Genomic DNA, 21761 nt, shown 5'->3' on the forward strand with positions numbered 1-21761 from the left:
TGACTGTTACCCCAATGTTTCTATATATCTGTAACCTTGTTATGGGCTAAGGGGGCTCAGCCTGAAGGCCAGTTAGGGGGGGGATTTGGGGTGCTTATTTGTGCCCTGGGTACCCCTGGAACTATAGTGGGGTGACTGTTACCCCAATGTTTCTATATATCTGTAACCTTGTTATGGGCTAAGGGGGCTCAGCCTGAAGGCCAGTTAGGGGGGGGATTTGGGGTGCTTATTTGTGCCCTGGGTACCCCTGGAACTATAGTGGGGTGACTGTTACCCCAATGTTTCTATATATCTGTAACCTTGTTATGGGCTAAGGGGGCCCAGCCTGAAGGCCAGTTAGGGGGGGATTTGGGGTGAGTGCTTATTTGTGCCCTGGGTACCCCTGGAACTATAGCGGGGTGACTGTTACCCCAATGTTTCTATATATCTGTAACCTTGTTATGGGCTAAGGGGGCCCAGCCTGAAGGCCAGTTAGGGGGGGATTTGGGGTGAGTGCTTATTTGTGCCCTGGGTACCCCTGGAACTATAGCGGGGTGACTGTTACCCCAATGTTTCTATATATCTGTAACCTTGTTATGGGCTAAGGGGGCCCAGCCTGAAGGCCAGTTAGGGGGGGATTTGGGGTGAGTGCTTATTTGTGCCCTGGGTACCCCTGGAACTATAGCGGGGTGACTGTTACCCCAATGTTTCTATATATCTGTAACCTTGTTATGGGCTAAGGGGGCCCAGCCTGAGGGCCAGTTAGGGGGGGATTTGGGGTGAGTGCTTATTTGTGCCCTGGGTACCCCTGGAACTATAGCAGGGTGACTGTTGCCCCAATGTTTCTATATATCTGTAACCTTGTTATGGGCTAAGGGGGCCCAGCCTGAAGGCCAGTTAGGGGGGGATTTGGGGTGAGTGCTTGTGCCCTGGGTACCCCTGGAACTATAGCGGGGTGACTGTTACCCCAATGTTTCTATATATCTGTAACCTTGTTATGGGCTAAGGGGGCCCAGCCTGAGGGCCAGTTAGGGGGGGATTTGGGGTGAGTGCTTATTTGTGCCCTGGGTACCCCTGGAACTATAGCGGGGTGACTGTTACCCCAATGTTTCTATATATCTGTAACCTTATTATGGGCTAAGGGGGCCCAGCCTGAAGGCCAGTTAGGGGGGGATTTGGGGTGAGTGCTTATTTGTGCCCTGGGTACCCCTGGAGCTATAGCGGGGTGACTGTTACCCCAATGTTTCTATATATCTGTAACCTTGTTATGGGCTAAGGGGGCCCAGCCTGAAGGCCAGTTAGGGGGGGATTTGGGGTGAGTGCTTATTTGTGCCCTGGGTACCCCTGGAACTATAGCGGGGTGACTGTTACCCCAATGTTTCTATATATCTGTAACCTTGTTATGGGCTAAGGGGGCCCAGCCTGAAGGCCAGTTAGGGGGGGATTTGGGGTGAGTGCTTATTTGTGCCCTGGGTACCCCTGGAACTATAGCGGGGTGACTGTTACCCCAATGTTTCTATATATCTGTAACCTTATTATGGGCTAAGGGGGCCCAGCCTGAAGGCCAGTTAGGGGGGGATTTGGGGTGAGTGCTTATTTGTGCCCTGGGTACCCCTGGAACTATAGCGGGGTGACTGTTACCCCAATGTTTCTATATATCTGTAACCTTGTTATGGGCTAAGGGGGCCCAGCCTGAAGGCCAGTTAGGGGGGGATTTGGGGTGAGTGCTTATTTGTGCCCTGGGTACCCCTGGAACTATAGCGGGGTGACTGTTACCCCAATGTTTCTATATATCTGTAACCTTGTTATGGGCTAAGGGGGCCCAGCCTGAAGGCCAGTTAGGGGGGATTTGGGGTGAGTGCTTATTTGTGCCCTGGGTACCCCTGGAACTATAGCGGGGTGACTGTTACCCCAATGTTTCTATATATCCCTTATATAGAGGCTGGGTACAGATGGTGCCAGAGCTCGGGGGGGGCAGGGAGAGGGGTAAGTAGAAGGGGCAAAAGGTGTAGTAGTGCCAAGCTGGGGCAGTTGGTGGATGGGGCAGAAGGGGTAGTAGTGCCAAGCTGGGGCAGTTGGTGGATGGGGCAGAAGGGGTAGTAGTGCCGAGCTGGGGCAGTTGGTGGATGGGTTACAGTCTCGCTGTTGGTTTGTGTCACATCTCTGGGCAGGAAACAAGTGACGGCAGGAAACCACCAACTCTGAGTTGCACCAACATCAACTCCTGTCTGTGTTACTGGTTCTGTGTGGCCATTACCTGAGAGGGATGGGGGGGTATAGGGGCTGGGCAGCCCCCGGGACTACACAGCGGGGTATTTATATAAACTATAGTAGGGTTTCTGTAGCAAACACCCCAGCTGTACCAGTGCAGGAATGGCTGCCCCCGGGGCTACACAGCGGGGTATTTATATAAACTATAGTAGGGTTTCTGTAGCAAACACCCCAGCTGTACCAGTGCAGGAATGGCTGCCCCCGGGGCTACACAGCGGGGTATTTATATAAACTATAGTAGGGTTTCTGTAGCAAACACCCCAGCTGTACCAGTGCAGGAACGGCTGCCTCCGGGGCTACACAGCGGGGTATTTATATAAACTATAGTAGGGTTTCTGTAGCAAACACCCCAGCTGTACCGGTGCAGGAATGGCTGCCCCCGGGGCTACACAGCGGGGTATTTATATAAACTATAGTAGGGTTTCTGTAGCAAACACCCCAGCTGTACCAGTGCAGGAATGGCTGCCCCCGGGGCTACACAGCGGGGTATTTATATAAACTATAGTAGGGTTTCTGTAGCAAACACCCCAGCTGTACCAGTGCAGGAATGGCTGCCCCCGGGGCTACACAGCTGGGTATTTATATAAACTATAGTAGGGTTTCTGTAGCAAACACCCCAGCTGTACCAGTGCAGGAACGGCTGCCCCCGGGGCTACACAGCGGGGTATTTATATAAACTATAGTAGGGTTTCTGTAGCAAACACCCCAGCTGTACCGGTGCAGGAATGGCTGCCCCCGGGGCTACACAGCGGGGTATTTATATAAACTATAGTAGGGTTTCTGTAGCAAACACCCCAGCTGTACCGGTGCAGGAATGGCTGCCCCCGGGGCTACACAGCGGGGTATTTATATAAACTATAGTAGGGTTTCTGTAGCAAACACCCCAGCTGTACCAGTGCAGGAATGGCTGCCCCCGGGGCTACACAGCGGGGTATTTATATAAACTATAGTAGGGTTTCTGTAGCAAACACCCCAGCTGTACCGGTGCAGGAACGGCTGCCCCCGGGGCTACACAGCGGGGTATTTATATAAACTATAGTAGGGTTTCTGTAGCAAACACCCCAGCTGTACCAGTGCAGGAATGGCTGCCCCCGGGGCTACACAGCGGGGTATTTATATAAACTATAGTAGGGTTTCTGTAGCAAACACCCCAGCTGTACCAGTGTAGGAATGGCTGCCCCCGGGCTACACAGCGGGGTATTTATATAAACTATAGTAGGGTTTCTGTAGCAAACACCCCAGCTGTACCGGTGCAGGAATGGCTGCCCCCGGGCTACACAGCGGGGTATTTATATAAACTATAGTAGGGTTTCTGTAGCAAACACCCCAGCTGTACCGGTGCAGGAACGGCTGCCCCCGGGGCTACACAGCGGGGTATTTATATAAACTATAGTAGGGTTTCTGTAGCAAACACCCCAGCTGTACCGGTGCAGGAATGGCTGCCCCCGGGGCTACACAGCGGGGTATTTATATAAACTATAGTAGGGTTTCTGTAGCAAACACCCCAGCTGTACCGGTGCAGGAACGGCTGCCCCCGGGGCTACACAGCGGGGTATTTATATAAACTATAGTAGGGTTTCTGTAGCAAACACCCCAGCTGTACCGGTGCAGGAATGGCTGCCCCCGGGGCTACACAGCGGGGTATTTATATAAACTATAGTAGGGTTTCTGTAGCAAACACCCCAGCTGTACCAGTGCAGGAACGGCTGCCCCCGGGGCTACACAGCGGGGTATTTATATAAACTATAGTAGGGTTTCTGTAGCAAACACCCCAGCCTCCAACCACTATTACCCTCCCCAATCAGACCCAAGAAGTACCCAGAGGGGACCAACCACTATTACCCTCCCCAATCAGACCCAAGAAGTACCCAGAGGGGACCAACCACTATTACCCTCCACAATCAGACCCAAGAAGAACCCCAAGGGGACCAACCACTATTAACCACCCCAATCAGACCCAAGAAGAACCCCAAGGGGACCAACCACTATTACCCTCCCCAATCAGACCCAAGAAGAACCCAAAGGGGACCAACCACTATTACCCTCCCCAATCAGACCCAAGAAGAACCCCAAGGGGACCAACCACTATTAACCACCCCAATCAGACCCAAGAAGAACCCCAAGGGGACCAACCACTATTAACCACCCCAATCAGACCCAAGAAGAACCCCAAGGGGACCAACCACTATTACCCTCCCCAATCAGACCCAAGAATAACCCCAAGGGGACCAACCACTATTAACCACCCCAATCAGACCCAAGAAGAACCCCAAGGGGACCAACCACTATTAACCACCCCAATCAGACCCAAGAAGAACCCCAAGGGGACCAACCACTATTACCCTCCCCAATCAGACCCAAGAAGTACCCAGAGGGGACCAACCACTATTACTCTCCCCAATCAGACCCAAGAAGTACCCAGAGGGGACCAACCACTATTACCCTCCCCAATCAGACCGAAGAAGTACCCAAAGGGGACCAACCACTATTACCCTCCCCAATCAGACCCAAGAAGTACCCAGAGGGGACCAATAACTATTACCCTCCCCAGTCAGACCCAAGAAGTGCCCAGAGGGGACCAATAACTATTACCCTCCCCAGTCAGACCCAAGAAGTGCCCAGAGAGGACCAACCACTATTACCCTCCCCAATCAGACCCAAGAAGTACCCAGAGGGGACCAACCACTATTACCCTCCCCAATCAGACCTAAGAAGAACCCAAAGGGGACCAACCACTATTACCCTCCACAATCAGACCCAAGTAACTAGAACAGACCAACCGCTATTACCCTCCACAATCAGACCCAAAAAGTACCCAGAACAGACCAACCACTGTTGACCTCCCCAATCAGACTCAAGGAGTACCCAGAGGGGACCAACCACTATTACCCTCCCCAATCAGACCCAAGAAGTACCCAGAAGGGACCAACCACTATTACCCTCCCCAATCAGACCCAAGAAGTACCCAGAGGGGACCAACCACTATTACCCTTTCCAATCAGACCCAAGAAGTACCCAGAGGGGACCAACCACTATTACCTTCCCCAATCAGACCCAAGAAGTACCCAGAGGGGACCAACCACTATTACCCTCCCCAATCAGACCCAAGAAGTACCCAGAGGGGACCAACCACTATTGCCCTCCACAAAAAGACGCAAAGAAGTACTCAGAACAGTGCCCAAAACAGAACAGCTGCTATTGGTCTCCACATTAAGATAGAAGAAGTACCCAGAAAAGACCAATCAATATAGGGTCTAACCCTCCAGAATCAGACCCAAAAATTACCCAAAGCAGCTCAACTCCTATTGCTTTACACATTCAGACCAAAGAAGTGCCCAGAACAGACCAATCAATATTGCTCTACCCTGTCAGACCCAAGAAATACACAAAACAGACCAACTGCTATTGCCAAGTAACATTCCCAGCATGCATCTCATACACAAACAGGGCAGCTCAGCCTCAAGCACTATCTGCCTCTCCTGATAGGAAACCCACCACTTTTTAGAGAGTAGTCAAGCTCATTAAATTTTCATAGAGCATCTATCTTCCCCCGCCATGTTCCTATACAATCCAGTGGTAATTCTTGTACCTTCTATTCCCAGGGCAGCTATGGAAGAAGTAGAGTGTGAGGTCTCTGATCTGGAGTCCCGACTAGAGAAGGTGAGGATGGTGTTGCGATAGGGTGGGAGGGAGGAGACATGGGGGACATGTTTAATTCAAGGTAGCATGGGGTGACTGGGACAAGTAAAAATAAGTAAGAGGAACCCACAATGGGGCAGTGTCACAAAGACCATGAAAATGGAGGGACTGGAGGAGGAGAAACATAAGAGATCTAGTAGTATTGGTAGTGAGAAGTGGTTTTTGGCTTTGTGGGAATGGGTCATTGGTGAGTCGTGTTGGGTCAGTTTCTGTGGAATGCTGTGGCCTAAATCCAGATTATATTGGGTCCTACAGGCCACGATAAGAGAAAAAGCAGGTTTTCAGGATCAAGAGAGGTTTTTCTTTCAGAACAGGAAAGATGTGATTTATTTGGGGGCAAATGTCAGGCTTACCAGGGGGTTCAAGTGTAGCTGAAACAGGGATTGAGGAGTAGCCAGTGAGGCCAACTAGAAGTGAGGAACATAGGATGAGGCAGGTAGAGAAGTCAAACGGATCTGGGTCAGAGACAGCACAGGTTCAAGAGCGAGGAGACCGGAACCAAGTCAGTCAGGCAATGGTCATATGGATAATGAAGTACAGGCTGGGCTTCTCAGGAGGGACCAAGGCAACCAGGCAATGTTGTGCAGTGGGAAACGTCTTTAAATAGTCAGTGTGCAAAGATTTGTGCCAGATTGTGCCAGATTGTGCACTGTGCGTTGGTGAATTGGTGGAATGAAATGTACTCCTGCCCTTTGGGGCATCAAGATGTGTGAGTTTATATGGCACCACGTGCCTCCGCCTAGGACTCATTGAGGCTTGTGCATGGAGATGAGCACAAGGAGGCGCCTCGCTGTACGTATTCCTACATTGCTTCCCCACGGAGTGGTCCCAAGAGGATGCAGGATACACGAAATGAAATCAGAAGCTTGGATGTATAAATGTTCAAGGAAGGTTCCCAAAAGGTTTCCTTGGAGTCGAGTGGATGGATACGCCAAGAGTTCTGAAGCTTCAGCTGAATGGTTATTGAATGAATCTTGCGAGTAATGGATAAGGGTTCTAGGGTTCTAGGGAATGTGGATTTCCTGCTAGGACAGGGTCGTTGGAAGTTGATAACCAAACCCAAGTCTCCAACTTTCAATTCTGGATCTTTTCCTCATTTCCGATCACCATAAATCGTGAAGTTTAGTTAAATGTCAGCCATTGATCACTGATGTTATTGCAACTGTCGGCTAATGACCTTGTGCTCCGGGTACCGAGACGTCAGTGGGGAAAAATAGTGAAAAACTGCTCCATTTGAAAAAAAAGGAATGATGAGCGTTGATATAGGCAAATTCAGCTTGAAAGATGTCTAATTGTCTCGGGGAAACTGAGGGCGGGAGGATTAAGAAAGAGCAACTTTTATTTGTAAGATGATCGCAACCTCATCAGGAAGTCAGTTGGGTCTGAATTCTTCTTTGATCAAAATCTCTGTGGTTTCTGCAGCAAATAGTTTAGGTAAAACAGCAAAAGGAGCTACTTTAGTTAGATGGTCACCAAATACTGATCGGGATGTGACCAAGGAATGGCCGTAGCTACAGGATGGTCCTTCTGGCCAGGGGATTGCACCAACAGCAGTCTTGGAGGCATCTACTGAGGATCTACTGACAGAGAATTGGAGAATTATGGATTTGAAAGCAGCTTTAGCTTGAACTGTCCATGAGTGAGTCCAGTGTTGGAAAGAATGATTTGAGAAAAGTTCTTCATAAAATGTCTTGGAGGAATCTAGTGACAGAGAATTGGAGCCGAAATATAAAGTCTTTTTATGGATATGAAAGCAGCTGGAGCTTGAACCGTCCATGACAATATTTGGGAAAAGTGAGTCCAGTGATGGAAAGAATGATTTTAGGAAAGTTCTCCGTAAAATATTGGTTTGCCAAACAGATAAAGTCTTCTCTAGATGTTGGAGTAGATTGGCTCAGAATTGCAGAGAATGTTCTATGGTTTATTTCAATGCTTCAGGGAGAGATTGTGAAACCAAGAAATTCTATGGAGTCTCTTTCAAAAGAAAATTCTTCTAGTTTCGCTGAGAGCTGATGGGTACAGAGGAGAGAGAAGACCTTTCTCCTGTGAACTCCATGTTCTTCAAAGGTTTCCTAAATATAAGGATATCATCCAGGTAGATAATAACAAATACATCTAAGAAGTCTCTGAAAAAGTCTTGGGGTAGAAGGTGAGGCCAAAGAGTATTGAGGTGCACAGGATGAGGCAGGTCATCTGGGTCAGAGGCAGGAGTCAGGAATGAGGAGTCAGTAGTCAATGGCTGGGCTTCTCTGAGTCCAAGGCTACCAGGGAACGTAGGTCATTTGTCTTTGCCTATTAGGGTTGGCGCTTGGCTTAGAGAGGCCTTGGGACTGGGGAGAAGTTTGGAAGGAATAAGATGGAGAGAGTAAAGTGTGAGGAAATCACTAGTTTCCTCTTCAGTCTCAGGAGAAGGGAGGAGCTTGATGTGGGGCGGGGACATTTTTTATTCTCTCACACTTGGTTTCAAAACCTGGGACTAGGGGTTGGATTGTGGGGGCCACTTACAAACCATGTGCTTCTCTTTTAGCTGGTTAAACTCTCCTCTCACATGAATGATGGGGGGCGCCAGTACTGCAGCTCAAGCCGTCATTTTGTCGAAGCTCTACGTGATTTGTCCCACCATTCCCAGAAAGACTCCATGCTCAGCGTAAGTACCGGCAGTGAGTTCGTTCCTATGGGAGGGGCTTGTATGTATGTAGACCATTTATATTGTACTACTTATGTATGGAGGTCCCTGCCCTGTAGAGCTTACAATCTAAATGGGAGGGTAACTTACATAAATAGGATGATATTAGTGCTCCAGGTTAGTTCTGAAGAGACTAAGGGGGGATTCTCTCAGGAAGAATTCAGAGGTGCCATTCCCAAGGGCAGAAAGGGTTAAGGGGGCTACAGCAATAGTAGTGGGGGTGCATCCAAGTGGTACTCTGAGAGGAGCAGAAGAGTCAGCCAGGAACATATGAGGACACAAGAGAAGAGATGGAGTGAGGGGCAGAGGGATGGAGGGAAGCAGAGGAGCTGGGGGGTCTGTAAATTGGACCCCCATACAGATAGAGGGTGGAAGATCTGTTGGGCATGTACCCCAAAAACATTAAATGAGAAGGCTGGGGGGATAGGAATGGGTGTGACCCAACAGGGAGAGGGGAATTCTGACTCCTCCACCGCGTCCAGTGGTCCAGGGGGTGTGAGAGAAAGAGAATCACAATTATTTTCCCAGTTCAGTCTCAGTTCAGTCCCAGTTCAGTCCCAGTTCAGTCTCAGTTCAGTTCCAGTTCAGTCCCAGTTCAGTCCCAGTTCAGTCTCAGTTCAGTCCCAGTTCAGTCCCAGTTCAGTTCCAGTTCAGTCCCAGTTCAGTCTCAGTTCAGTTCCAGTTCAGTTCCAGCTCAGTTCCAGCTCAGTTCCAGTTCAGTCCCAGTTCAGTTCCAGTTCAGTCCCAGTTCAGTCCCAGTTCAGTCCCAGTTCAGTCCCAGTTCAGTCTCAGTTCAGTCTCAGTTCAGTTCCAGTTCAGTCCCAGTTCAGTCCCAGTTCAGTCCCAGTTCAGTTCCAGTTCAGTCCCAGTTCAGTCCCAGTTCAGTCCCAGTTCAGTCTCAGTTCAGTCCCAGTTCAGTCCCAGTTCAGTCCCAGTTCAGTCCCAGCTCAGTCCCAGCTCAGTCCCAGCTCAGTCTCAGCTCAGTCCCAGTTCAGTTCCAGTTCAGTTCCAGTTCAGTTCCAGTTCAGTCCCAGTTCAGTCTCAGTTCAGTCCCAGTTCAGTCTCAGTTCAGTCCCAGTTCAGTCCCAGTTCAGTCCCAGCTCAGTCCCAGCTCAGTCCCAGCTCAGTCCCAGTTCAGTCCCAGTTCAGTCCCAGTTCAGTCCCAGTTCAGTCCCAGCTCAGTCCCAGCTCAGTCCCAGCTCAGTCCCAGTTCAGTCCCAGCTCAGTCCCAGCTCAGTCCCAGCTCAGTCCCAGTTCAGTCCCAGCTCAGTCCCAGTTCAGTCCCAGCTCAGTCTCAGCTCAGTCCCAGTTCAGTTCCAGTTCAGTTCCAGTTCAGTTCCAGTTCAGTTCCAGCTGAGTGTTTTTTCATTTCATTCCCTAATGCCCCAGAACTATTCCCACCCTATTTACCCCCCACCACCACCCTGTCCTGTGTTATCTCCTTATTAATTGCCCTGCTTTTTATTTCAGGAATGCTTGGAGCGCTTTTCAGACGGACTCTCTAAGATCATTGACAGTCATGTGGTAATTCTCAGGATCATCTAAATCATATCTACTGCTCCCACTTGTAGCTCTGCCATTGAGATGTTACCCCAGGTTCCCTGTTTGCCCCCTCTCACTTTGTTACTGGCTCCCACGCCACTATTTGACCTTTTGTTGCCCCTAACCCACCCATTTCATGAATCTACCTCCATCTGCCCAAACGCTGCTCCTAATTCCCAATTTACCCTGTGCCCCTCTTGCATTCTGCTTTTAGTCTGATTGCCCCCACCTGGTTTTTATTGTTCATGAAACAGCCCGTGGTGTGAGATTCTTTGTGCTAAGGTGTCTCTTTGCCAACCCAATGCCACAATACTTCTCTGGCTCTTTCTCCAACTTTCCATCTTACTGGTTCCTCCTCCTTTCATTTGCTTTACTCGATTTATTCCCACCGTTCTTCATCTTCTCATTAATTCACACTCTTTCTCTTGCAGGAACTTCTTGAGAACATTCAGTTCAGCTTCAAACAAAGACTTCTGCACCTTCTGAAAGAGTAAGTTCTGCAGCTCTATTGTGATCTGCCCCAAGCGGACATCTTCTGGGCACTCTCGCCCTCACCCTGCTGTCTCTCTCACTTGCTATCCCTCACTCTCTCTGCCAGAATTGGCATTAGGATACAATGGCTCCCAAGCAGCTCACACTTCACTTCTTCAACTGGGTTGGAACACAGAGGGGCCCAAATACCCCTTCTGTGATCTTCTCCTATTTGCCTTAGAGTGGGGAGATACCTCCCAGACCAAACCTAGCAGCTGATGGAGTACAATATGTTCCTGCAGAGCTCTGTCTGGGTCTGATAAACTTCTATAGAGCAGAAAACAAAGACTTGGCTCTGCCACAAGTGACCAAGAATGGAACACCCTTGACTCACCATCAACAAACTCAACTGGGAGACCAGAAAGAGACTGAGTTGGCCTCTCCACCGTCACCCTGAGAAGCCTTCTCTATGCACCGTGCAATGATATTCAGGACAATATGCAGAAGGTGAAGTTACGCTTGGAAGGGGAAGACATTGGAGAACAAAGAGGCAAGATGGTGGGTTTGCACAACTTCTGGTCACACCTAAAGATCTAGCCGCGTACGTAGGAACCTTCATGTAGGAGATACACCCAACCTTCTGGGCTCTGCATTAGTCTCTGGCAGGACCTGCAGCTTCCAATGGCCCAGAAAGCACATGTTGGAGCCCCCACCCCCAGATGTCATTGTGCCAGTACCATATTAACTGCTTTGGGACCACCTTGCCCTGCAAGACCCTCCAGAAGCCCAAAGTAAGCCCTCTCTTCTCAGGCCAATCAGCTGCAACTCTCCAGTGTCAGAAAGACTTTGCCCCATTTACAGCAGCCCCACGAACCTGGGGTATCCCCCTTGGGAGGCCACCAAAGGGATGTCCTAGAATGGACCTGGGATGGACTGTGCAGCATACTTTCTCAAGGAGATCCCTGTGACTGCTTTCTATAAACATTTAGTGTTCTGTTCTGTCGTGTGAGCCACAGTACCAGAAGGCACCACAACTGCCCCATTTCCCCCGAGCTGCCCCAATCTGGAGCTGAGGAACTGTGTGAGCCACAGTACCAGAAGGCACCACAACTGCCCCATTTCCCCCGAGCTGCCCCAATCTGGAGCTGAGGAACTGTGTGAGCCACAGTACCAGAAGGCACCACAACTGCCCCATTTCCCCCGAGCTGCCCCAATCTGGAGCTGAGGAACTGTGTGAGCCAGGGTACCAGAAGGCACCACAACTGCCCCATTTCCCCTGAGCTGCCCCAATCTGGAGCTGAGGAACTGTGTGAGCCAGGGTACCAGAAGGCACCACAACTGCCCCATTTCCCCTGAGCTGCCCCAATCTGAAGCTGAGGAACTGTGTGAGCCACAGTACCAGAAGGCACAGCAACTGCCCCAATTCCCTCAAGCTGCACCAATCTGGAGCTGAGGAACTGTGTGAGCCACTGTACCAGAAGGCACCGCAACTGCCCCAATTCCCTCAAGCTGCCCCAATCTGGAGCTTAGGAACTGTGTGAGCCACAGTACCAGAAGGCACCGCAACTGCCCCAATTCCCTCAAGCTGCTCCAATCTGGAGCTGAGGAACTGTGTGAGCCACAGTACCAGAAGGCACTGCAACTGCCCCATTTCCCCGAGGTGCCCCAATCTGGAGCTGAGGAACTGTGTGAGCCACAGTATCAGAAGGCACCGCAACTGCCCCAATTCCCTCAAGCTGCCCCAATCTGGAGCTGAGGAACTGTGTGAGCCACAGTACCAGAAGGCACCGCAACTGCCCCAATTCCCTCAAGCTGCCCCAATCTGGAGCTGAGGAACTGTGTGAGCCACAGTACCAGAAGGCACCGCAACTGCCCCAATTCCCTCAAGCTGCCCCAATCTGGAGCTGAGGAACTGTGTGAGCCACAGTACCAGAAGGCACAGCAACTGCCCCAATTCCCTCAAGCTGCACCAATCTGCAGCTCAGGAACTGTGTGAGCCACAGTACCAGAAGGCACCACAACTGCCCCAATTCCCTCAAGCTGCCCCAATCTGGAGCTGAGGAACTGTGTGAGCCACAGTACCAGAAGGCACCACAACTGCCCCATTTCCCCCGAGCTGCCCCAATCTGGAGCTAAGGAACTGTGTGAGCCACAGTACCAGAAGGCACCGCAACTGCCCCATTTCCCCCGAGCTGCCCCAATCTGGAGCTAAGGAACTGTGTGAGCCACAGTACCAGAAGGCACCGCAACTGCCCCATTTCCCCCGAGCTGCCCCAATCTGGAGCTGAGGAACTGTGTGAGCCACAGTACCAGAAGGCACCGCAACTGCCCCATTTCCCCCGAGCTGCCCCAATCTGGAGCTGAGGAACAGTGTGAGCCACAGTGCCAGAAGGCACCGCAACTGCCCCATTAACCCCCAAGCTGCCCCAATCTGGAGCTGAGGAACTGTGTGAGCCACTGTAACAGAAGGCACCGCAACTGCCCCATTTCCCCTGAGCTGCCCCAATCTGGAGCTGAGGAACTATCTCTATTTCTGACAATATATTATTGGGTCCTACACCCCCCTACAATACAGTCCTACACCCATTGGCTTTACAACTACCCCGAGTGAATAGCATGAACCTGCCCCCCCCCCCCCCCCAAATGTACAAAGAGTCACACGTTCTACAATGACATTTCTCCTTACCACCTTTTCTTGCTGCTTCTTTATCTGTTCTGTCTCTGTTATACTCCTGCTGTTTGGGGGGAACCGTTAAACTTGGGGGGGTCACAACGCAGGTCCATATTCTGATACACTGAGAGTGAGACTGATAGATGTACTTTGTACTATTAATATACTAATAAATATGTTTGGGGGTCAGTCTTAGCCTGTGCCACAATCAGTTCCTCCTTTTCCATCTTTGCCAGTACCCCCAGCTCTCCCACGGAACATACATTTACTCCTGGTACCGGCCCGTTCCCTCAGATACCCAGTGCCAGTACCCCCAGCTCTCCCACGGAACATACATTTACTCCTGGTACCGGCCCGTTCCCTCAGATACCCAGTGCCAGTACCCCCAGCTCTCCCACGGTACATACATTTACTCCTGGTACCGGCCCGTTCCCTCAGATACCCAGTGCCAGTACCCCCAGCTCTCCCACGGAACATACATTTACTCCTGGTACCGGCCCGTTCCCTCAGATACCCAGTGCCGGTACCCCCAGCTCTCCCACGGTACCAGTCAGACTCCTTGCATTAGTAACATACATTTACTCCTGGTACCCGGCCCGTTCCCTCAGATACCCAGTGCCAGTACCCCCAGCTCTCCCACGGTACCAGTCAGACTCCTTGCATTAGTAACATACATTTACTCCCGGTACCGGCCCGTTCCCTCAGATACCCAGTGCCAGTACCCCCAGCTCTCCCACGGTACCAGTCAGACTCCTTGCATTAGTAACATACATTTACTCCCGGTACTGGCCCGTTCCCTCAGATACCCAGTGCCAGTACCCCCAGCTCTCCCACGGTACCAGTCAGACTCCTTGCATTAGTAACATACATTTACTCCCGGTACCGGCCCGTTCCCTCAGATACCCAGTGCCAGTACCCCCAGCTCTCCCACGGTACCAGTCAGACTCCTTGCATTAGTAACATACATTGACTCCTGGTACCGGCCCGTTCCCTCAGATACCCAGTGCCAGTACCCCCAGCTCTCCCACGGTACCAGTCAGACTCCTTGCATTAGTAACATACATTTACTCCTGGTACCGGCCCGTTCCCTCAGATACCCAGTGCCAGTACCCCCAGCTCTCCCACGGTACCAGTCAGACTCCTTGCATTAGTAACATACATTGACTCCTGGTACCGGCCTGTTCCCTCAGATACCCAGTGCCAGTACCCCCAGCTCTCCCACGGTACCAGTCAGACTCCTTGCATTAGTAACATACATTGACTCCTGGTACCGGCCCGTTCCCTCAGATACCCAGTGCCAGTACCCCCAGCTCTCCCACGGTACCAGTCAGACTCCTTGCATTAGTAACATACATTGACTCCTGGTACCGGCCCGTTCCCTCAGATACCCAGTGCCAGTACCCCCAGCTCTCCCACGGTACCAGTCAGACTCCTTGCATTAGTAACATACATTGACTCCTGGTACCGGCCCGTTCCCTCAGATACCCAGTGCCAGTACCCCCCAGCTCTCCCACGGTACCAGTCAGACTCCTTGCATTAGTAACATACATTGACTCCTGGTACCGGCCCGTTCCCTCAGATACCCAGTGCCAGTACCCCCAGCTCTCCCACGGTACCAGTCAGACTCCTTGCATTAGTAACATACATTGACTCCTGGTACCGGCCCGTTCCCTCAGATACCCAGTGCCAGTACCCCCAGCTCTCCCACGGTACCAGTCAGACTCCTTGCATTAGTAACATACATTTACTCCTGGTACCGGCCCGTTCCCTCAGATACCCAGTGCCAGTACCCCCCAGCTCTCCCACGGGTACCAGTCAGACTCCTTGCATTAGTAACATACATTTACTCCCGGTACCGGCCCGTTCCCTCAGATACCCAGTGCCAGTACCCCCAGCTCTCCCACGGTACCAGTCAGACTCCTTGCATTAGTAACATACATTTACTCCCGGTACCGGCCCGTTCCCTCAGATACCCAGTGCCAGTACCCCAGCTCTCCCACGGTACCAGTCAGACTCCTTGCATTAGTAACATACATTTACTCCCGGTACCGGCCCGTTCCCTCAGATACCCAGTGCCAGTACCCCCAGCTCTCCCACGGTACCAGTCAGACTCCTTGCATTAGTAACATACATTTACTCCTGTACCGGCCCGTTCCCTCAGATACCCAGTGCCAGTACCCCCAGCTCTCCCACGGTACCAGTCAGACTCCTTGCATTAGTAACATACATTTACTCCCGGTACCGGCCCGTTCCCTCAGATACCCAGTGCCAGTACCCCCAGCTCTCCCACGGTACCAGTCAGACTCCTTGCATTAGTAACATACATTTACTCCCGTTACCGGCCCGTTCCCTCAGATACCCAGTGCCAGTACCCCCAGCTCTCCCACGGTACCAGTCAGACTCCTTGCATTAGTAACATACATTTACTCCCGGTACCGGCCCGTTCCCTCAGATACCCAGTGCCAGTACCCCCAGCTCTCCCACGGTACCAGTCAGACTCCTTGCATTAGTAACATACATTTACTCCTGGTACCGGCCCGTTCCCTCAGATACCCAGTGCCAGTACCCCCAGCTCTCCCACGGTACCAGTCAGACTCCTTGCATTAGTAACATACATTTACTCCTGGTACCGGCCCGTTCCCTCAGATACCCAGTGCCAGTACCCCCCAGCTCTCCCACGGTACCAGTCAGACTCCTTGCATTAGTAACATACATTGACTCCTGGTACCGGCCCGTTCCCCTCAGATACCCAGTGCCAGTACCCCCAGCTCTCCCACGGTACCAGTCAGACTCCTTGCATTAGTAACATACATTGACTCCTGGTACCGGCCCGTTCCCTCAGATACCCAGTGCCAGTACCCCCAGCTCTCCCACGGTACCAGTCAGACTCCTTGCATTAGTAACATACATTTACTCCTGGTACCCGGCCCGTTCCCTCAGATACCCAGTGCCAGTACCCCCAGCTCTCCCACGGTACCAGTCAGACTCCTTGCATTAGTAACATACATTGACTCCTGGTACCGGCCCGTTCCCTCAGATACCCAGTGCCAGTACCCCCAGCTCTCCCACCGGTACCAGTCAGACTCCTTGCATTAGTAACATACATTTACTCCTGGTACCGGCCCGTTCCCTCAGATACCCAGTGCCAGTACCCCCAGCTCTCCCACGGTACCAGTCAGACTCCTTGCATTAGTAACATACATTTACTCCTGGGTACCGGCCCGTTCCCTCAGATACCCAGTGCCAGTACCCCCAGCTCTCCCACGGTACCAGTCAGACTCCTTGCATTAGTAACATACATTTACTCCTGGTACCGGCCCGTTCCCTCAGATACCCAGTGCCAGTACCCCCAGCTCTCCCACGGTACCAGTCAGACTCCTTGCATTAGTAACATACATTTACTCCTGGTACCGGCCCGTTCCCTCAGATACCCAGTGCCAGTACCCCCAGCTCTCCCACGGAACATACATTTAATATTGGTACCGGCTTGTAAATGGAGTAAATACAATTTGTTCCCCCCAACAAAATCCCCACCCCCTTTTTTCATTTAATATTCCCACTACTTCAACTAACCTATCACAGAGCTCCTCACTGCAACCCCGCCCGTTGGCCTGTAGCCAATGGGAAAACCAGCCCTTTTCTCCAGAAAAGTGTCACTCTCACTGTGTCTGTCTCTTAGTGTCACTCTCTCACTGTGTCTGTCTCTTAGTGTCACTCTCTCACTGTGTCTGTCTCTTAGTGAGTAAGTGTCACTCTCACTGTGACTGTCTCTTAGTAAGTGGCACTCTCTCACTCTCACTGTGTCTGTCTCTTAGTAAGTGTCACTCTCTCACTCTCACTGTGTCTGTCTCTTAGTAAGTGTCACTCTCTCACTGTGTCTGTCTCTTAGTAAGTGTCACTCTCTCACTCTCACTGTGTCTGACTCTTAGTAAGTGTCACTCTCTCACTGTGTCTGTCTCTTAGTAAGTGTCACTCTCTCACTCTCACTGTGTCTGTCTCTTAGTAAGTGTCACTCTCTCACTCTCACTGTGTCTGTCTCTTAGTAAGTGTCACTCTCACTGTGACTGTCTCTTAGTAAGTGTCACTCTCTCACTCTCACTGTGTCTGTCTCTTAGTAAGTGTCACTCTCTCACTCTCACTGTGTCTGTCTTTTAGTGTCACTCTCTCACTGTGTCTGACTCTTAGTAAGTGTCACTCTCTCACTCTCACTGTGTCTGTCTCTTAGTAAGTGGCACTCTCTCACTGTGTCTGTCTCTTAGTAAGTGTCACTCTCTCACTCTCACTGTGACTGTCTCTTAGTAAGTGGCACTCTCTCACTGTGTCTGTCTCTTAGTAAGTGTCACTCTCTCACTGTGTCTGTCTCTTAGTAAGTGTCACTCTCTCACTCTCACTGTGTCTGACTCTTAGTAAGTGTCACTCTCTCACTCTCACTGTGTCTGACTCTTAGTAAGTGTCACTCTCTCACTGTGTCTGTCTCTTAGTGTCACTCTCTCACTGTGTCTGTCTCTTAGTGTCACTCTCTCACTGTGTCTGTCTCTTAGTGAGTAAGTGTCACTCTCACTGTGTCTGTCTCTTAGTGTCACTCTCTCACTGTGTCTGTCTCTTAGTGTCACTCTCTCACTGTGTCTGTCTCTTAGTGAGTAAGTGTCACTCTCACTGTGACTGTCTCTTAGTAAGTGGCACTCTCTCACTCTCACTGTGTCTGTCTTTTAGTGTCACTCTCTCACTGTGTCTGTCTCTTAGTAAGTGTCACTCTCTCACTCTCACTGTGTCTGACTCTTAGTAAGTGTCACTCTCTCACTGTGTCTGTCTCTTAGTAAGTGTCACTCTCTCACTCTCACTGTGTCTGACTCTTAGTAAGTGTCACTCTCTCACTGTGTCTGTCTCTTAGTAAGTGTCACTCTCTCACCTCTCACTGTGTCTGTCTCTTAGTAAGTGTCACTCTCTCACTCTCACTGTGTCTGTCTTTTAGTGTCACTCTCTCACTGTGTCTGACTCTTAGTAAGTGACACTCTCTCACTGTGTCTGTCTCTTAGTAAGTGTCACTCTCTCACTCTCACTGTGTCTGTCTCTTAGTAAGTGGCACTCTCTCACTGTGTCTGTCTCTTAGTAAGTGTCACTCTCTCACTGTGTCTGTCTCTTAGTAAGTGTCACTCTCTCACTCTCACTGTGACTGTCTCTTAGTAAGTGGCACTCTCTCACTGTGTCTGTCTCTTAGTAAGTGTCACTCTCTCACTGTGTCTGTCTCTTAGTAAGTGTCACTCTCTCACTCTCACTGTGTCTGACTCTTAGTAAGTGTCACTCTCTCACTGTGTCTGTCTCTTAGTAAGTGTCACTCTCTCACTCTCACTGTGACTGTCTCTTAGTAAGTGTCACTCTCTCACTGTGTCTGTCTCTTAGTAAGTGTCACTCTCTCACTGTGTCTGTCTCTTAGTAAGTGTCACTCTCTCACTCTCACTGTGTCTGACTCTTAGTAAGTGTCACTCTCTCACTGTGTCTGTCTCTTAGTAAGTGTCACTCTCTCACTCTCACTGTGTCTGTCTCTTAGTAAGTGGCACTCTCTCACTGTGTCTGACTCTTAGTAAGTGTCACTCTCTCACTGTGTCTGTCTCTTAGTAAGTGTCACTCTCTCACTCTCACTGTGACTGTCTCTTAGTAAGTGGCACTCTCTCACTGTGTCTGTCTCTTAGTAAGTGTCACTCTCTCACTGTGTCTGTCTCTTAGTAAGTGTCACTCTCTCACTCTCACTGTGTCTGTCTCTTAGTAAGTGTCACTCTCTCACTGTGTCTGTCTCTTAGTAAGTGTCACTCTCTCACTCTCACTGTGACTGTCTCTTAGTAAGTGGCACTCTCTCACTCTCACTGTGTCTGTCTCTTAGTAAGTGGCACTCTCTCACTGTGACTGTCTCTTAGTAAGTGTCACTCTCTCACTGTGACTGTCTCTTAGTAAGTGGCACTCTCTCACTCTCACTGTGTCTGTCTCTTAGTGTCACTCTCTCACTGTGTCTGTCTCTTAGTAAGTGGCACTCTCTCACTCTCACTGTGTCTGTCTCTTAGTGAGTGTCACTCTCTCACTGTGTCTGTCTCTTAGTAAGTGTCACTCTCTCACTGTGTCTGACTCTTAGTAAGTGTCACTCTCTCACTCTCACTGTGACTGTCTCTTAGTAAGTGTCACTCTCTCACTCTCACTGTGACTGTCTCTTAGTAAGTGTCACTCTCTCACTCTCACTGTGACTGTCTCTTAGTAAGTGTCACTCTCTCACTCTCACTGTGACTGTCTCTTAGTAAGTGTCACTCTCTCACTGTGACTGTCTCTTAGTAAGTGTCACTCTCTCACTCTCACTGTGACTGTCTCTTAGTAAGTGGCACTCTCTCACTCTCACTGTGTCTGTCTCTTAGTGAGTGGCACTCTCTCACTGTGTCTGTCTCTTAGTGTCACTCTCTCACTGTGTCTGTGTCTTAGTAAGTGTCACTCTCTCACTCTCACTGTGACTGTCTCTTAGTAAGTGTCACTCTCTCACTCTCACTGTGACTGTCTCTTAGTAAGTGTCACTCTCTCACTCTCACTGTGTCTGTCTCTTAGTAAGTGGCACTCTCTCACTCTCACTGTGTCTGTCTCTTAGTGAGTGTCACTCTCTCACTGTGTCTGTCTCTTAGTGTCACTCTCTCACTGTGTCTGTGTCTTAGTAAGTGTCACTCTCTCACTCTCACTGTGACTGTCTCTTAGTGAGTGGCACTCTCTCACTCTCACTGTGTCTGTGTCTTAGTAAGTGTGACTCTCTCATTGTGTCTGTCTCTTAGTGTCACTCTCTCACTGTCTTTCTCTTAGTGTCACTCTCTTACTGTGTCTGTCTCTTAGTGAGTAAGTGTCACTCTCACTGTGTCTGTCTCTTAGTAAGTGGCACTCTCTCACTCTCACTGTGACTGTCTCTTAGTAAGTGGCACTCTCTCACTCTCACTGTGACTGTCTCTTAGTAAGTGGCACTCTCTCACTCTCACTGTGCCTGTCTCTTAATAAGTCTCACATTCACACTCTCCTGTCTCTCTCATGATCCTTCATTATGTCCTTTTCCTGTTGCCTCACAGAGACCTCCGATCTTTCCGAGACAGTCGCAAGGATATGGAGAGATGCAGAGAAGGGTTGGAGAGTGCACTACACCACAATGCAGAGACTGCTCGTAGAAAAGCTCAGGAGGCGCAGGACGCAGCGAGTGCAGTGCAGGGGTCTCGCAAAGCATTCAGAGACAGAGCCTTGGAGTACGCCCTGCAGGTGAGACTCCCGGAGTGGGAATATCAGGCAGGGGTTTGGGCCAGCAGGGGGCAGTGGGACATGATTCAGGAGAAAGAACTCCTCCCACCCCTGTAAGCCTAACCTGAAAGAACCCCTCTGTGTGGGTGGCTTTTAGTTCCCCTTCAATAAAGCCCACCCCTGCTTATTCATTCATATAAAGCCCACCCCTGCTTATTCATTCATATAAAGCCCACCCCTGCTTATTCATTCATATAAAGCCCACCCCTGCTTATTCATTCATATAAAGCCCACCCCTGCTTATTCATTCATGTAAAGCCCACCCCTGCTTATTCATTCATATAAAGCCCACCCCTGCTTATTCATTCATATAAAGCCCACCCCTGCTTATTCATTCATATAAAGCCCACCCCTGCTTATTCATTCATATAAAGCCCACCCCTGCTTATTCATTCATGTAAAGCCCCCCCCTGCTTATTCATTCATGTAAAGCCCACCCCTGCTTATTCATTCATGTAAAGCCCACCGCTGCTTATTCATTCATGTAAAGCCAACCCCTGCTTATTCATTAATATAAAGCCCACCCCTGCTTATTCATTCATATAAAGCCCACCCCTGCTTATTCATTCATGTAAAGCCCACCGCTGCTTATTCATTCATGTAAAGCCCACCGCTGCTTATTCATTCATGTAAAGCCCACCCCTGCTTATTCATTCATGTAAAGCCCACCCCTGCTTATTCATTCATGTAAAGCCCACCCCTGCTTATTCATTCATGTAAAGCCCACCCCTGCTTATACATTCATATAAAGCCCACCCCTGCTTATTCATTCATGTAAAGCCCACCGCTGCTTATTCATTCATGTAAAGCCCACCCCTGCTTATACATTCATATAAAGCCCACCCCTGCTTATTCATTCATGTAAAGCCCACCGCTGCTTATTCATTCATGTAAAGCCCACCGCTGCTTATTCATTCATGTAAAGCCCACCCCTGCTTATACATTCATATAAAGCCCACCCCTGCTTATTCATTCATGTAAAGCCCACCGCTGCTTATTCATTCATGTAAAGCCCACCCCTGCTTATTCATTCATGTAAAGCCCACCCCTGCTTATACATTCATATAAAGCCCACCCCTGCTTATTCATTCATGTAAAGCCCACCGCTGCTTATTCATTCATGTAAAGCCCACC

At 50.2% G+C, this 21761-nt stretch overlaps 1 protein-coding gene across 1 annotated transcript in view; it reads left to right on the forward strand.

The window, feature by feature from the left end:
- acap1 (ArfGAP with coiled-coil, ankyrin repeat and PH domains 1) overlaps window positions 1-21761 on the forward strand; it is a 53544-nt gene that overhangs the window by 1168 nt on the left and 30615 nt on the right. The window contains exons 2-6 of the mRNA XM_031899654.1: window positions 5853-5910; window positions 8477-8596; window positions 10106-10159; window positions 10609-10667; window positions 20405-20588. Coding sequence (XP_031755514.1) covers window positions 5853-5910; window positions 8477-8596; window positions 10106-10159; window positions 10609-10667; window positions 20405-20588 — 475 coding nt within the window. The remainder of the gene's footprint in view (window positions 1-5852; window positions 5911-8476; window positions 8597-10105; window positions 10160-10608; window positions 10668-20404; window positions 20589-21761) is intronic.

Source organism: Xenopus tropicalis, chromosome 3 (assembly GCF_000004195.4).
Source record: "Xenopus tropicalis strain Nigerian chromosome 3, UCB_Xtro_10.0, whole genome shotgun sequence".
NCBI lineage: Eukaryota > Metazoa > Chordata > Amphibia > Anura > Pipidae > Xenopus > Xenopus tropicalis.